The sequence below is a fragment of the Pleurodeles waltl genome, chromosome 1_2, assembly GCF_031143425.1.
Source record: "Pleurodeles waltl isolate 20211129_DDA chromosome 1_2, aPleWal1.hap1.20221129, whole genome shotgun sequence".
NCBI classification, from domain to species: Eukaryota; Metazoa; Chordata; class Amphibia; order Caudata; family Salamandridae; genus Pleurodeles; species Pleurodeles waltl.
In genome coordinates, this window is record NC_090437.1 from 720,764,411 (window position 1) to 720,781,252 (window position 16,842).

Below are 16,842 nucleotides of genomic sequence, written 5' to 3' on the forward strand. Positions count from 1 at the left end.
CAGTCTGTTTGAGGGATGCTCCTTGGATGACTAGGTTGTGCAGACTTGTGATGAGTGTGTGGTGGTAGACTGTATTGAAGGCTGTCAAGAGTTCTGGGAGGATCAGAGCCGCAGTCTCTCCTCAGTCGAGTAGGGTTTAGATGTTGTCAGTAGCTACAATGAGGGCTGTCTTGGTGTGGTGGTTGCTGTGGAATTTGAGTCAGGAGTTGTTGAGTAGATGGTACCATTCCAGATTGGAGGAGAGTTGTTGGTTGATGGCTTTTTCTAATACTTTACCTGGAAGCAGGGAGAATGGTCAGTTGTTTGCTGAGTTTGCTGATGCTTTCTTTAGTAGGTAAGTTGGCTCTATTTGGTTAGTCGAATGTCTGTGATGGTAGCAGGGTCATTGTGTTGCTTGAATAAGTCAGTGGCCTTGGGATGGCATTTGAAGTTTCTATAGATGTTGGCAATCTTGTTTTGGAAGAAGTTTGCAACATTGTCTCAGACTTCCTCTGAGGGATAAAGTTTTTTGTTGCAGATGAGAGTTTGGAGCATTCTTTGGTGATGTTGAAGAGTTCTTTCTGTTATTGGAGTTTGCTTGTATGAGGCTAAGGCCTTTTTCTTTATCTCAGCTATCTGTGGTAGAGATTGTGGGCTGTCTTGATAGCAGTCTTGTTGGTTGTCTCTTTCCTGGTTCATCCTCTCCTTTCTAGTTCTGCACAATCTCGTATAGCGGTTCCGAGGTCTTCAGTGTACCAGCTTGCCTGGTTAGGTTACCAGCTAGCCTTCTTTACAGCGAATCTCTGTGAAAAGTCACATATTGGGAAGGAACACATGCAAGTGTGAATATTTGATGCATGTTACGAGATATCCTTCCTCTCCCTGAGCAAGCTTTAAAACCTGGTTTGACAGTATTAGAACTAGTGATAAAATCAATCCAAGAGAGAAAACCACGGCACATCGCAGATTTGTGAAGTTTAACTTTATTCAACTATAATGTCTCTGGATGAAAAAGACTTTTGGCCCAATAGAACATCTTGGGCACAGTATCAGATGGTAAGTACAATTCTCATGTTCGGAAAAACAACAGCTGACACGTGTTTTCTTCAAGGTTGACTTTTTCCGGGCTGTGAACATATACAGATGTAGTGCGTCAATCACTGATGTTGCTAGTGTGCGAAAAAAATATCACGATTTCTAAACAAGAAAAAACATCTTGTGAACGAGTGGAGAGGCCCGACATCACAGACAAAGGACATGTCCTGTTTATGCCGTAAGTGTGAGCATGCCAATCTTGTGTCGCCTAAGAGAAGTTAAAAATAATACTTTAAGTATTGTGTCAATAGTCTTAATCCGAGAGTGCTAATATAGACATGCCTCAGTGAGTGTAAGCACCGTCACCTAAGAAGAAAGCCCCAGTGTTTATGCTGTGCGAGAAGTTAAAAAAAGACTCCGTGTGGGAGTGTGACATTGCTCCGCATGCATCTGTCTTTTCCTTTTTTTTTTCCTCTTTTTGCTTTTTTGCTTTTTTCTTTTTTCTTTCCTCTTCCTCTTTTTGATAAATAAGAATTTGTTTCCCCTTTATCACACTCCCACACAGAGTCTTTTTTTAACTTCTCGCACAGCATAAGCACTGGGGCCTTCTTCTTAGGTGACGGTGCTTCCACTCACTGAGGCATGTTTATATTAGCACTCTCGGATTAAGACTATTGACACAATACTTGAAGCATTATTTTTAACTTCTCTTAGGCGACACAAGATTGGCATGCTCACACTTACGGCATAAACAGGACATGTCCTCTGTCTGTGATGTCGGGCCTCTCCACTCGTTCACAAGATGTTTTTTCTTGTTTAGACATCGTGATATTTTTCACACACTAGCAACATCAGTGATTGACGCACTACATCTGTATATGTTCACAGCCTTGAAAAAGTCAACCTTGACGAAACACGTGTCAGCTGTTGTTTTTCCGAACATGAGAACTGTACTTACCATCTGATACTATGCCCAAGATGTTCTATTGGGCCAGAAGTCTTTTTCATCCAGAGACATTATAGTTGAATAAAGTTAAACTTCACACATCTGCGATGTGCCGTGGTTTTCTCTCTTGCATTTTACAACTGTGACCTCTCCTAGGTAACAGTTTACGCACCCTGTGGCTGGGTGTATAACCACTTGGGCACGCCTTCCATCACAGCTTTTACCTTCATGGATTCCGTAACAAGACGATAGCTTACTTTTGGGAAGTGCGCTCCTTTCTCCACACAGCCACAGCTTTTGTTGTTATTTGATAAAATCAATCCGTCTGTTTGATTCAGTGCCAGTACGTGACACCAATCAGTCCTAGATTTTGCCAACCTAATGTTTCACTCTGGGACTTGTAGCTTTTATTTATTATTATGGGGATTCTCCTGTCAAATTGCAGGTAAGAGTGTAAGATGAGATTGGTTTGTATTGTACTAGGTGAGAGTGCCTCAGTGCAAGAATGGGAGGACATTCCCAAGGTTGTAATTGAGTACATTTGTAGAATGTCAGGGAGTTTGAATTGTGATACTGCAGAGGACTCTAAAATCCTACACTACAGATTATGTTTGGGGTTCATCAGACACTACATGCACCCCAAAGAACGGGGTGCCACAAGTCAGGAAGATGGCACACAGCATGGCAACACAGTACTGTAACCTCTCAACAGTTCACTATTTAGATGCTGACCGTCTAAATTGAGGTACGTTCATGGCATCTGCGCACCCAACAACAGCAATGTGTGTAAAGCAAAGGCATCTGAACAAATACCTGAAAATGCAAGAATATATAAGACCAATAACAGTGTAGGAGCCATTTGGGCATTGATTTCATAGGAAGGGGGGCATTGGTGGGAGGTAAGTATGGTAAGTAACAGATGGCAGACTTATTTGGTATCATTGTGATGAAATAGAATGGGGGTAAGTGTTGGCCAGGACTGAAAAGCTTTGCTAGATATGTGTGGGGTTCAACTGTCAAGAGGCTCAGTATTGTGAACTGCTGATCTCTGCTGATGTGTTGTAAATCACTGTGTTGAGCTGGAAAGAGTGTAATATTTAGCTGCACCAAATTAGCACTGATCGCAGTGTGGTATTTTGGACTGGGGTGCCCCTCCAGGAGTGTATTTTGTGCATTATATGTGAGTATTAGAAAGAGGGGGATTGAGAAAAGGATAGTGGGTGGTGGACAGTGTTAAGGTCTGTGACTTTTCACTATAGTTCGGGGTCGCCATCCATAGACAATAGTACATCTGGGGCAGACTGCAGGGTTGAAAGTTTAGTGGGCTTTCAGAGCAATATAAATTGAGAATGACACTTGATGATATTCAGATTCATTTAGATTGGTCAGATACTCCATTAGTGTTTGATCTCCTGGTGGGTTTGTATGATGTTGCACAGAGGGTTTCTTACAATGAGTAGGACCTGACATTTTTGTTTATAAGTATGATTTGTTATCTCACCAAAGTTTGCTTAATTTACCAATACCTCTGACTTGGTGGAGTTGAAATTTGAGGATTTAATCGCAATCAATATTCTTTTCATTAAGGCCACACGGAGCTCCATGTAACTAATTTTCTTGATGAGTTTCATAAATGGTGTATAAAGGTCTGGTAACAGTATATAATTGGTTAACATACTGCATCATTTTTGGTGATCTTCTAATCAATATAGGTGCAAATTAATTGAGATTTTATTTCTGATGAAGCATCACTCAAGCTTTTGTGGTTTAATTTGTAGTGAGAATGTGAGTTTGAACTTATGTTGGAAATTGTTATGCTGTCATCAGAAACCCCTCAAAAGATTAAGGGTCTGATTTATACTTTTTGCCGCAAAACTGCTCAAACGTAGTTTTGCGGAAAAAGTATAGCACTGGCCTGCTCCACCCCACAGCGCCAGCCAGGCACCATATTAAAGGAATGGTACAAGTTGGCGCTAAACATGGGCTAGCGTCTTAAAAAATTGTGCTAGCCTAGTGGGGGTGGCGGTAAGGAAGGAGGGGGTTGTGCATCAGAAAATTATGTTGCCTGGTTAGAGGCAAAGAAAATGCCTCTAACCAGACCAGCGCCATTTCCTGGCGCACAACCAGCAAAAACTTGACTCCTGTCTTAGGAAAGACAAGGGTCATGCCCACCACCGCAATGGCCAGCACAGGGAACAAGTGTCCCCTGGGTATGGACATTGCACCCTGTGCTATGCAGGGAGCCCCAAGTTAGGGCCCCCAATGTCACTTAAAAAAATAAATTAAAACAGACTTACCAATACTTACCCTACTTACATGGGATGGAGCACCTCATTCTCTGGTGACCCTCTGGTGTGAGTAGGGGTGTTCCTGGGGCTTGAGGAGGGCACCTGTGGACCCATTCCATATTGTTTAACCATGGAAATGGGTCCACAGGTCCCCTAACACCTGGTCTGATCCAGGTGTTAAATAATGGTGGAAAGCAAACTTTGCACCATTATTTTGCCCCTCCTCTCACCCTTGCATCATTTTAGCATGGGGGATAAATATGGGGCTATGGGCATAGCACAATTTATTAGATGGAAAAGCCTACCCTGCATCTCACTGAGGCAAGGTAGGTGCACGCATTCCAAAAAATGATGCAAACTCCTATATTTTGGGCATTAGACATGTCTAACGTCAAAATATAAATATGGAGTTAGGTTTGCGACGAATTTGTGTAAAAAAAAGGTGCAAATTCAGCGCAAACAGACTATAAATATGCCCCTAAGAGTCTGATTTAGATCTTGATGGAGGGAAATAGGGAGGATTACATTTGTGCTGGAAGTGATACCGTTTTATTAAAAAAATCCTCAGAGACACTTTCTTCTTTCTATGTGTGCTGCAGAATGCAGCACATGTAGAAAGAGGAAGAATCAAGGATAAATAAACATATTTCTCCTCATTATGCCTCCGTTGGGGAGGCATAGCATTTTGATGCATTCTTAGATCTCCCACTAATCGTAAATCTGGTAATGCACCAAAATACATAGGTGGAAGCGTGGAAACACCCACGATCCCCCCATGTAACGCCTCCCTGGGACATGACTTGTGCTGCCTTGCATTACTCCACATTTACCAAGCCACATAGGGCCACGCAAGGTAGTCTTGCATGGTTTGGTAAATATAATTTTAGATTTTGCGTCATCCTTGCACCCCCTTGCATAGAATGGGGAGCTGCAGCAGCCTTAGCTGTTTAGAAAGGGCTGGTATCTGACTTTGTCTCAGGTGGCAGAGGTAGATGGAGTGGGACACTTGAAAGGTGCAGCAACAGCTTGGCTTAATGGATGGTTCCCACTGACATCTTGCTGAGTTGAGAACGGTCCGTTCAATGTTCAATTTACCTTCACAGGTCTACTTGGGTCTGCAGGAAAGATGGCGCATGGAGCTTGGACACTTATCTTTATATGCGTCTCAGATAGAAGGAGGGAAGTAGGTCCCGAGTACAACCATGCAGGTACTGAGCACCTGAATCACGAAACAGTACATCTGAATTTGACAGAATAGGCGAGCTGTTGCTACTTGGAGTCTATTCTGAGTGCAGAAGAGCCACGGAAGACCTGAGGGCTGTTGCAGGGTGTGGGACACTGGCTGCTGTTGTGTTGCTTTTGAGTCCTGGCATTCCTCATGTCAGTGTCACCTAGTCCTGATGCCATGAAGAACTGATTTCAAATCGGTACAGCTCGGTCAGGACCCGACTCCAACTTGCGACCATCAGACCCGACATCACACAGGTTACCCGATTCTAAAATATATTGAGAAGTAGTCCATCCCACGCATCCATGAAGATATGCCCCTGATATTGTTCACTGAACACAGTGATATGACAATGGAATGTTGTTCTCCCTATAGCAGCTGCTGACAACTTGTTGGCTTATTTATTTGCACTATTTAGGCTCATGTTGTGTCATTGGCCTACCATCTAATTTCGAAAGTATGCTTCTCGTCAAGCCTATTGACACAGGCTCTTAATGTATGGCGCAATTCCAATTCGTGATTCGCTTTTCACAGGAAAACCATTTCACTGGGAAAATAGAATCTACAAAATGTCAATTACTAAATATATTTGGATTTCACACAGAACAAAACAGAAGGTACAAAATAATTTACCTTGGACCAATAGAGTCGTATTAGTGTAGATTAACTGTCTGTGTTCTTACTGAGGAAACAGATCCAGGTAATTGTGTCCTAAACGGGCACACTTTATAGACCGGGTACTTTGCTTGTTTTCCATACTGCAGAAAAGCCAAATGTGTTATTCTTTCCTACAGTTACATTTAATTTGATACAGTAAATGTTGTCCTTATATATTCTGTTATATTGAATGTACTAAGGGTATGACTTTGACTTTTTTGTATTTTCAGGGACTTCTTGCCAATAATCAGAAAAGACGACCATCAGCATGGGTCTTGTTGGAGGGGACGTGGGATATGTTGAAAACAGGACAGAAGAAACTAGAACTGAGCAGAACACGTGGTTCAATGTACCGGGGCCCACTACATCGTTGAATGAAGTGTACAAACCAGAGCTCATAGATAGTACTAAATTGGTTGGTGTGCAGACCGTCCTCATTATTGCTTACAGTTCAATTATCCTTTTAGGAGTCATTGGAAACTCATTGGTAATCTACGTAGTCATCAAATTTAAAACAATGCGCACAGTCACCAACTTTTTCATAGCTAATCTGGCTGTAGCAGATTTGATGGTGAATACCCTATGCCTGCCATTCACACTGGTGTACACCCTACTGGATGAGTGGAAGTTTGGTACTGTACTATGCCATCTAGTAAACTATGCCCAAGGCCTAGCGGTCCACGTATCCACAGTAACCCTCATGGTCATCGCTTTGGACAGACACAGATGTATTGTCTACCACCTGGAAAGCAAAATCTCCAAGAAAATTAGTTTCATTATCATTGTAATTACATGGACTTTCAGTGCGATTCTGGCCAGCCCACTTGCCATTTTCAGGGAATATTCTGTGATTGAGATCTCGTCAGATTTCAAAATTCAGGTTTGCTCTGAAAGGTGGCCAGTGGGGCTAGTAAGTTATGGTACAATGTACAGTATTTCCATGCTACTAATTCAGTACATTTTACCCCTGGCAATTATTTCATATGCCTATATCAGGATATGGACAAAGCTGAGGAATCATGTTAGCCCTGGTGGGGGAAATGACAACTACCATCATCGCCGAAGGAAAACAACCAAAATGTTAGTGGCAGTGGTTGTGGTCTTTGCCGTCAGTTGGCTGCCTTTTTATGCTTTTCAACTCGCCAGTGACATTGACAGCAATGTTCTGGACCTGAATGAGTACAAACTTATTTACACGCTCTTTCATGTCATCGCTATGTGTTCTGCGTTTGCTAATCCCATCCTATATGGCTGGATGAACAACAACTACAGAACTGCGTTCCTAACAGCTTTCAAATGTAAGCCAAGGATGGATTCTAGCCACCCTGAAATTTCAGTCGCACTTCAAGCCAAGAAGAAACAATTGGAAGTCAAAGAGAATAACTGCAATTATTCCAACTGCCCAGGAACTATCACACAACCCACCAAAGTTTAGGATGCCATTACAGAAACACGTAATTTAAGATCAAGCACAAACAATTTGGTACATGCACACATACAAACCTATTTTAAAGTTATACTTGGGAACATCAGCAACTAAAATTTGCAATGCTTGTCCATGAGGTATACAGGTCCAAGTATGTGCATGTGGTCATAATAGGGTTGACATCTCGGCCTCTGAGGATCCTAATCATCTTCAATAGCAAAACGATCAATAACCACACTACATGCACAGTTTCCGTGCCTGGTTCTAGATACACAGTTGACTCGAATATGGCTGCTTAAGTTTTCTTGTAAATCCCATTGAATAAAAGGTACTGTTTAATTTGTGCTGGAAGTTGCTGGTGGTGGGTACTGGCACTGATCTTTGGGATCAGGATTTATTATTTGTCTTCAGACTTTGGCCTAGAGCAACATAGGGAAATGCAAAAAAAGGGAGAAAGAGAAACAGAAACAAATGTCAAAGGGAGGAAGTAACAATGAGAAAAATCCTGCCATAGTGAGATAAAGAGATTGGGAATGTTGGGTAATGGAAGAAAGAGGCATAGCATGGGATCAAAACTAGGCAGCCATCTATTCAACAACCCCAGCATTAGGCAAACCCACCGAAACCTAAGAAAAACTTTAAGCGCCTGTAGATTTATTTTGTTGTTGTTGTTTTTTTTTTACAAATTAAGCACTGATAGCTGGAGTATTTTTGTCTCGTGCTTCTAAGTGAACCGTGCTTTCATCAGTCACACATACCTCATTTGACTTTAGGAAATATTCAATCCACAGGAGAAATTTGCAAAAACAGTTTTCAACCATGCACCAGACAACCATTCTCACAGTATTAGGGAGTCAGTATTTTAAGGCACGTGGGTGTTCTTTTCATCAAAAGCCAGTGTTTCATTTTGTTGAACTCAGGGGCATATTTAAGAGCTAATGTGCCGGTAGAAGGCAAAAAACGCATTGCCATACTTACAAAGTGGTGCAATTCATGCATTGTGCCACTTTGTAACCCTTTTGCGCTACATTATGCCTGAGCCAGGCATAATGTATGCAAGTGGGGCGTCCCCCCGTTAGAGAGGACAAAAAGATGGCGCAAGGAAATTTAAGAGGCATTATTTTGGCACTTATAATGCCTACACAGAGCAGGTATTAAAAGGCCGTTTCCATTGCTTACAATGGTCCTCTGGGTGCTTTGCAGGATTAGCGTCAGAATTTTAGATGCTAATCCTGCAAAGTGCCGAACTAGCATCAAAAATTTAGACTCTGGTCCTCTAACTACCGCCATGGTGCACCATATTTTAAATATGGCACACACATGGTGGCATTAGGGGGCGCTAAGGGGTGCAAGAAAAGTGTGTGCAGTGCCACTTTTTAAAAATATACCCCGTGGTATTTCTGCTCCGGAAAGCTGCTAAGACCTCCTTAACTGACCATCTATCTGAGCCACTGCAACTCTGCTTACTGCCTCGAAGATGGCAAGCGAATGTTCTCATGGGAGTGTTTTTCGTAAATACAAGCACACCTCAAAAGAAAAGCATATTTGTTAGCAGAAAAAAAAAAACACCTACTGAATCTACACTTCTCACTTGCTTAGTCTATTGCCCTTTAATCAGGATCTACCACGGAATGCGAGACTACGCCCAGAGAAAATTTAGATTATCATTTTTATCCAAAGAAAATCGTAGCTAACAAATCTTACTTCAGCTTTAAGTAATCTTCTTACCTGCAATAGCTTTTCAAACAAAAAAGGTAGTTTAGCACATTTTCTAGCCTGAACGCCTGTAGGAATTCGAATATTCTTTAATGTTCAGTAATACATTTTCAAAACAGGCCAGGTTTTACTTAGAGAAACTGCTCATCATTTGCCTTGTTAATGTAGTGTATATACCACTGATTCAACGCAACTTGTTTAACTTATGATCTCCCTAACAGGTATTATGTGCTACATTTGTATAAATAATATTATGTTTTAGTTGGTGTTATCTATTCTCAACACCTGTTTGCTCTGCTTATGGTTGCGAAGATTTCTTAATAATACTGCATGGTAAAATCATTAAAATTTTGTTATTTGGGCATTGTTTGTTGAAAACCGTTTATAGCAACAACAAATATTGTCAGCTACATGAGTGACGTTAGGCTGAGATATTGTAAACTATAGTGGAGAAAGTAAAAAAATAAAGCAATCAAAAATTATGTACATATTTTTTTCACTTTCCACTGTGCAAATATTTATGCTGTAGTAACTTAGTGAAAAAGATAGGACTGTGTTATTGTTAAGTCACATTTCAATTTGGATATGCTAGGCTATTGAAACAGACTGAACAGGATAAAACAGAGAGAAAAGGCGAAATTGAACCACTCGATGAATTATATTCCATGTTTTAAGCATTGGACTGAGAATGCAACCACATTCACCTACATCAAATTGAAGGTATGCACTCTTAAATAAAATGTTTTTAATCTGTAATATTCATAGTTTCAAAACAACTGCTAATATGCATGTATCCCCAAAAGGGACCTAGATATATCGAATGCATACTACTAATTTCACTAAAAAGAAAACATTTTTACAAGAAGAGTGATATTTAAATGACAAACAAAATATAAAATAGAGAAAAGTTGGGAAGCAGTGTCCTTCGATTAAGAACTGTATTGAAAAGGGTACGGACTCCATCTGCTTATAAGGGCTTAACAGTGAAACATAAAATTCACAGCTTTCTTTTCTTTCTATTCAGTGTCAATTGCTTTCTTATTTAGGCACTACAAACACTCAGCATAAAACCCTATTATAATGTGGTGTGGTCATTTCTATGGAGCTTACTATCACTGAAAAGGACCCTGAAGTACTTTGTGGAAGATACCATACTAATCCATGTGTTTGATTCAGTATTTTCCTGGCAAAAGTATTTATTGACCAAAAGAAACTTTGAATTTCCTCATTTTTCTTTCTTGGGGACCCATTGTTTGTCGAGAATTGCCCTGCCCTCTGCCCTGAGGATTGATACACCCAAACTATACAGATAGTTCTAGGCCAACCACCCATCTCAGGTCAAATGTTTTGCTGACTTCCACTTTGCGGATAGTCACATCAAAATATACGCCTCATGGCTTACCCATCTTGGATTGAAGAGTAGGTATAGGCAGGGATTTATGGGAGCGCGTCAGGAGAGGTTGGCTTTCTGATGTTTATGAATGGTAGCTGTGGCTGCATTTCTTACAATTCATTATGTCATATGTTTGATTTGAAAGGATTCAATGTGTTCAATTGAGTGCTTGTCTAATGATTGCTTTGGCAGTCTGTTTTTTAACCATCTGTGTCCTATTGCTCTTTAAACGTCCATCAGTCTCGAACTGTATGAGGCCGCCCCCCCCCACCACCTTTTTTTAGACCCTGAAAGCTCTTGCACTGCCTATGGCTTGGGCCACAATAAATCCAAACTATGCAAAAACGTTCTAGATCCAGAAAGCACGGCCCTGCTGCTAAGCCTCTCCCCTCAACTCTTTCTACAACTGTGTCCAAACAGGAGAGAGAGTTTAGAAGGATCTTCCCTCTTTAAGCCTGCAGATGCCAAGTATGACGTGGACCATAACCCTGCTTCACTTAACTCTTCCTCAACTTTTTCTAGAGCCTAGCCCAAGCTGCTTCCTCTCGTATACTGTTATCTAAAAACCTTTCTTCTTCAGAATCACAACACTCTCCTTCTCAGAGGTTTCGTAACACCACCCACACTGATGGGTTGTGCTATCACCACTCCTGAGTGGACCTTCTGACACATAAATGTGTGGGGTCTATTAATTCCTTGAATACTCCTATGAGGTTCCTAGGATAAAGTAACAATGCAAAGTTTATTGTGCAGTTAATTAAAACATGAATAATAAAATACTTACAAAGAGACTTTTTTTTATAAAACGTTCTTATTAAGACCTTGGAATACAGATAAAAACTAACAATTGTCCATGACTATTAATGGACCATTACGTTATTCAGTGCTGTATCTTTTTTTGTTTTATAGCCCTAAAACGTTAGAGAAGAATGTATTCGACGAAAGTACATGATCTTATATTAACAAATATCAGCAGAAAGAGAATATCATAAAAAGAAGAGTTGCAGCACATTTCCTTTAAACTATGCAGTTCTGGTGAACTATCGACCTCCTAACCAGGAGCCAATCCAATTCATTTAAAAATCACTGATTGTTCTCGCCGGTTATCAACACATTATGACATCAAATGATATTAAGGCTAATTGCATCTAAGAGAAAAAAATGTGTGATGCAAATCCTGAGCTTGTCTCAAACAAATAATATCAGAAAAGTGCATCATCAGAAAATGCAAATACAGACCAGCAATAAAACTCTAATTGTTAAGACTGCAAAGCGTTAATGACAATCACTTTTTTCCCAGCATTTCTTAGAAATTTTGTGTACCTACAATTCCACATATGGTCCTTTGATTTTAGGCTTGCAATCATTGCCTGCCTGCAAGACAAGATCCCACACTGATTGAATGGGACTTTCAAGAATAGTCTTCCTTCTTGTAGGAAGGCTGGGCATACACATATCATATGAGTAATATTTTCTTCCACAGAATTACACAATCTACAACGCTCACTGAAGGTCCACTTTTTCCACAATTTTCTAATATTTTCACCTGGAAAAAGGCCCAAGCGATAGTGCATTAAACCAGTTTTTAAATGCCTTGAAATAACATTGTCGCCTAAGTATCTTATATTCATTAATTACCGTCTAGGAGGGCGATATAAGTGATAAAATATCCTTGTCTTTAAGCAGAGATATTTTCTTCGTAATAACCTTGACCAATTTTTTTAAAGGCAGCTGGAGAGGGGTAGTTTACCCATATTGAGTGAATCCATTGATCTTCAATGGCCAGATCCAGATAACGGCAAGCAGGTGCAGATCCATTAATTTGCAATACCTGCCAATGGGCTTGGCACAGTGGAATTTCTGAGACAGACCTAATTCTACTCCAGGTTTTTATGTAGTCCCCTTTCCTCGCTATTAGCTGATTTAATAAACCTAACTCCAGCCTTATCTGTACTGGGGAAGCATTCGGAGGAAGACAAAACAGCAATCTAAAAAAATTAGATGAGATTGAATTTATAAGTGCTGCATATCTGCCCCGAATGGCTTCATTTCTATACGTGATGCTAGGATTAAGTTTTTACACTATTATTTTCAGTAAAGGTAGGAAGTTTGGACCATCTACCGCTCTTTGTAGGGTGTGAAAGGCCAGGATCAGAATGTTACCTTTCCTTATCAGGTCTTTTCGGTGCTGTTTAAAGGATCCCCTATCATCAAAAAGTACTCCTAGATATCTATAAGTACTTGTAAGCTCCAGTTATTTGATGTGCAGAAACCATTTATAACTTTTCTTTATCCAATAACTAACTTCCATAATCTTTGTTTTCTTCAGAGGTGTTGTCATGCCATTGGCTGAGGAATATAAGAACAGATTATCAATAAATCGTTGTAGGCCAATTCTTGTCTGGCTGAGCAAGATCAAATCATCAGATTAGAAATGTGCATGGAACATAATTTAGGAGATTTCAAATTTACAGCATCTAGGTAGACAATAGAGCTGCTGAAAACAAATTAAACTAATATGGTGCCAAAACACATCTTTGCTTTAAGCCCTGGAATGTTAGGGGCAGATTTAGGAGCCCCTAGCGCCTGCTTGTGGCACATTAGCGCTATTTCTTTTTATGCTAATGTGGTCCACCGAGGCCAAAATCACAGTGACGCATTTACAAAGTGGTGCAATGCATGAATTGCACCACTTTGTGACCCTATAACCTACATTATGCCTGCATCGTGCATAATGTATGCAAAGGGGGCATTTCCCTGTGCTTTGGCACTTTTAAGTCCTGCTCAGAATAGGCATTAAAAGGAGGTTCCCATTGGTTTCAATGGGCCTCTGGGTGCTTTTCAGGATTAGCATCAGAATTTTGATGCTAATCCTGCAAAGCACCAAACTAATGTCAAAAATTCTGACGCTAGTTCCCTAACTACTGCCTTGGTGCGCTGTATCATAAATAAGGCGCACACATGGTGGCGTTAGGGGGGCACTAAGGGGTTCAAGAAAAGTGGTGCTGCACTTGGTGCAGCGCCACTTTTCATAAATCTACCCCTAAGTATTTTCCTGGATTAAATGGAAACATCTGCATTTCTCACCCTCACCCTGGTGTCCATGTACAGCAACTGAATGGCTTTTAAAGGGTGAACTGGGATACCCATTGATAATAACTTTTTCCAAAGAAGGTTTTGTTGCACACAATCAAATGCAGCCTTATAATCCACATAGCATAGACAGAGGGTTTTTCTTTAGCTTAAGTTTGCCCATTATTAAGGACAGGGTCAAAATACTGGCTGCTCTCCCTGTCCCTTGAGTAAACCCTGTTTGATTTGGGGGTACAATTTTATTGTCTTTATTGCCCTCCTGAGGCTCTAAATGTATTTGGGAAAGTTTGTTACAAAATACAGCAATTTTTTTTGGCAGTGAAATAGGATCTGGAGGAGAGTTTGAATCACCTGGAGTAGAAAAAATTACTCCAAATAAGTATTTTAGGAAATCAGATTTTTGTGTGATTTTTAATGATCTCTCAATCATATGTGCCACTGGAGAAATTAATGGTTGATTTTCCCCTATTGGTTTAGCCTTAGCATTATTTGCTGCTAGTAAAGGCTGAAGCCTTTTTTTCTTCTTTATTAGCATATGCAACATCCTTTCGTGCCCTCACCACATGGTGCGCTGGTTATAATTCTTCTAAATCCTTCTTCGTCCTTCTAAGGTCTATTTTGGATGCAATGAAGTTACTGTTCCCTGGTAAAGGAAGTAGCACTGTTATAAATTTTTAGTGGCAGGGTATTTGTGTTAATATTTGCTGTGCTATACTATGCTGACTTGCTGATTGGCCAATGGTAGATTAAAGGTATGGGGTAGCTAACCCGGATGCAAGATGCACCAGCCTAGCTGGACCGCTTCCGCGAACTCGGGGCTCTCCATTTAGCAGTGAAAACTAAATCACTGCTCTGTCCCTTTAACAACCGCTCCCTCTACTTGACTAGGGCTCACTGGTTAACCAGGAATGGCTATGGGGGAATTTGCCATCCAACTCACACTGTCTTGGCAGAAATGAGTTTTTATGTTGTATCAGACAACATCCAGCCCCCACACTTAAGAGTTAGACTTGTGCTGTGTATATTGTAAACTGTAAATGCATAAGTATTATAGAAAAAACTACCGGCTGCAAGATGTCCTCGTTAATCCACCAACACCAATAAGCACTAAGCACTTACCTTTTCTGAGCATGTGTCCTACAGCAGTGGTATTTGCCATGGAAATGTAGGCTGAGTAAGAAATATCCTCTGGAGCCCAGTTTGGAGCCCAATACATTTGTCAGGGCTGTCTGGTTTGATCTGGTCTGGTTTAGTCCCTATTAACTGGGCGCTTCACACTTTGACTCCTGCACACTCCCACAACACCCGCAAATCCAAACCTCTGTGCTATGCTCCCTCAACTTTTCACAGCTTTACTCATCCGCACCCTGAGCCAGAGGCAGTCGCAGGAATGTGGAGTTTTTCAGCATTATGGGGGAGCATTGCATGTATGCTGCACAAGTGCCACCTTCCTAGACAGCCCTAAAACATGCAGGTTGCCTCATAGGGGGCATGAGCACACCAGTGTTTTTTGTTTGCAGAGGTTCAAGGGGCTTCCAGGGGTGGAACAAAGATTGAAGATCCGAGACTCTTGCTACAGCTCCATAGGGCAGGACAGTAGCGCTCGGTGTTCAGCCTTAAATGAGGCATTCAGCATTCCTCAGACCATACACTGTTCGCTTGCACAATGTCTATTGATTTGCACTGTTCTCTCTGCAACTCTTGGGTGGATTTTACAGACCATATAGCTTTCCAGGTTGCATAATGCCCATTCTTATGAGATGCTCCTCTGCCATTCCTGTGTGGACACCTCTGACTACTACAGGTCATTGTATGAAGCACTTATAGGTTGTTCCATGTAAGTACTGTGTGAACTCCTCACTTACGGCAAGCAATCCTGTATGTTGCTCCCTGACACTACTTGCTGTACTCTTTAGCCATCTATCATGGCTGATCATAAAATTGAGATCTCCTCTGTTGTTCAATGGTGGATCCATCAGAGCCTATCCTATGACTGATTGTAAAATACCCATTCCTAAGGATTGCACTCTACCACTTTAAGGCAGACTCTTTGGAACATATAACATTACTACCTTCATAATACCTTTTTATATGTGTTTTTCCTCTGCCATGGCTTTGTGGACTCCAGGGCACATAGATCCATTAAACCAAGATGGCACCATTTAAGGGGTTCCCCTTTCACAAATGGACACTTCCTATGCTTACTCAATTGGATTAATTTTTTGATACACACTTCTGCAAAGATGGTAAGCATCAGAAGGCACAATTGTGTACTTTCTCATACTTTTCTCCTACACCCATATGCAGGGGCACCTACATGCAGTCTCCACAATACAGTCTCTGACTACCATGCACAACATCAAAACACCTCCAAAACGAATCTTCACTCAGGCACTTTCTATACATCTACACGCAAGCAATTTTTACATAAGCCGCATATCTTTTTTTTAACTTCAAGTGCATACATAGGTGAGGTTAAAAACACAATAGCATAACCTTGGACAGCAGGCATAACATCAAAAGGCCAATAATAAAGTTTACAAGACAAACACACACTATATTGCTTTATCAGGGTCTGAAGCACCTCCAAGCCAATACAATACAATTGCACCATCGGCCTATTTCTGTCTTCCACACTTCCACAACCTCCTCAGAGATAGCTCCCACCTTTCTCTACACTCCCTGTAATCTCAATGCCCATTTCCTACAAATGCAGTCTGTAACACCCACCTCCTGTCTGCAAACAAGGTGGTACCAGAGTATCATAGTCAAAATATTTTCTGACATTCATATTGTGTCCTCAGTAATATTTATAAAATGATTTCCCCTTATTGAGAGTTAATTGAATGTACACCTGATATTTGATAAAAGATATTTAGAACACAATATTTATGCCAGATGATATTTTTGACTATAGTATTCTGATGTACAACCCCTGCTTCTCTCCCCTATCATCACCTAACTGCATCTAACCAGATTACTGGAGTTATTTTCTTTAAATCATGTGTTCCCTACAAAGTCAGTACTGCTTTTCATGTTTCTCTTTCCTCTTTTCCTATTCACAAAATGCACACCCATATT

At 40.8% G+C, this 16,842-nt stretch overlaps 1 protein-coding gene across 1 annotated transcript in view; it reads left to right on the forward strand.

Annotated features, from left to right (window-relative positions):
* The window catches only part of NPY2R (neuropeptide Y receptor Y2), a 152,722-nt gene extending 142,990 nt beyond the window's left edge, over positions 1–9,732 (forward strand). Inside the window, exon 2 of the mRNA XM_069243046.1 lies at positions 6,364–9,732. Coding sequence (XP_069099147.1) covers positions 6,402–7,568 — 1,167 coding nt within the window. The 5' untranslated portion in view covers positions 6,364–6,401 and the 3' untranslated portion in view covers positions 7,569–9,732. The remainder of the gene's footprint in view (positions 1–6,363) is intronic.
* The last annotated feature ends 7,110 nt before the right edge of the window (positions 9,733–16,842 follow it).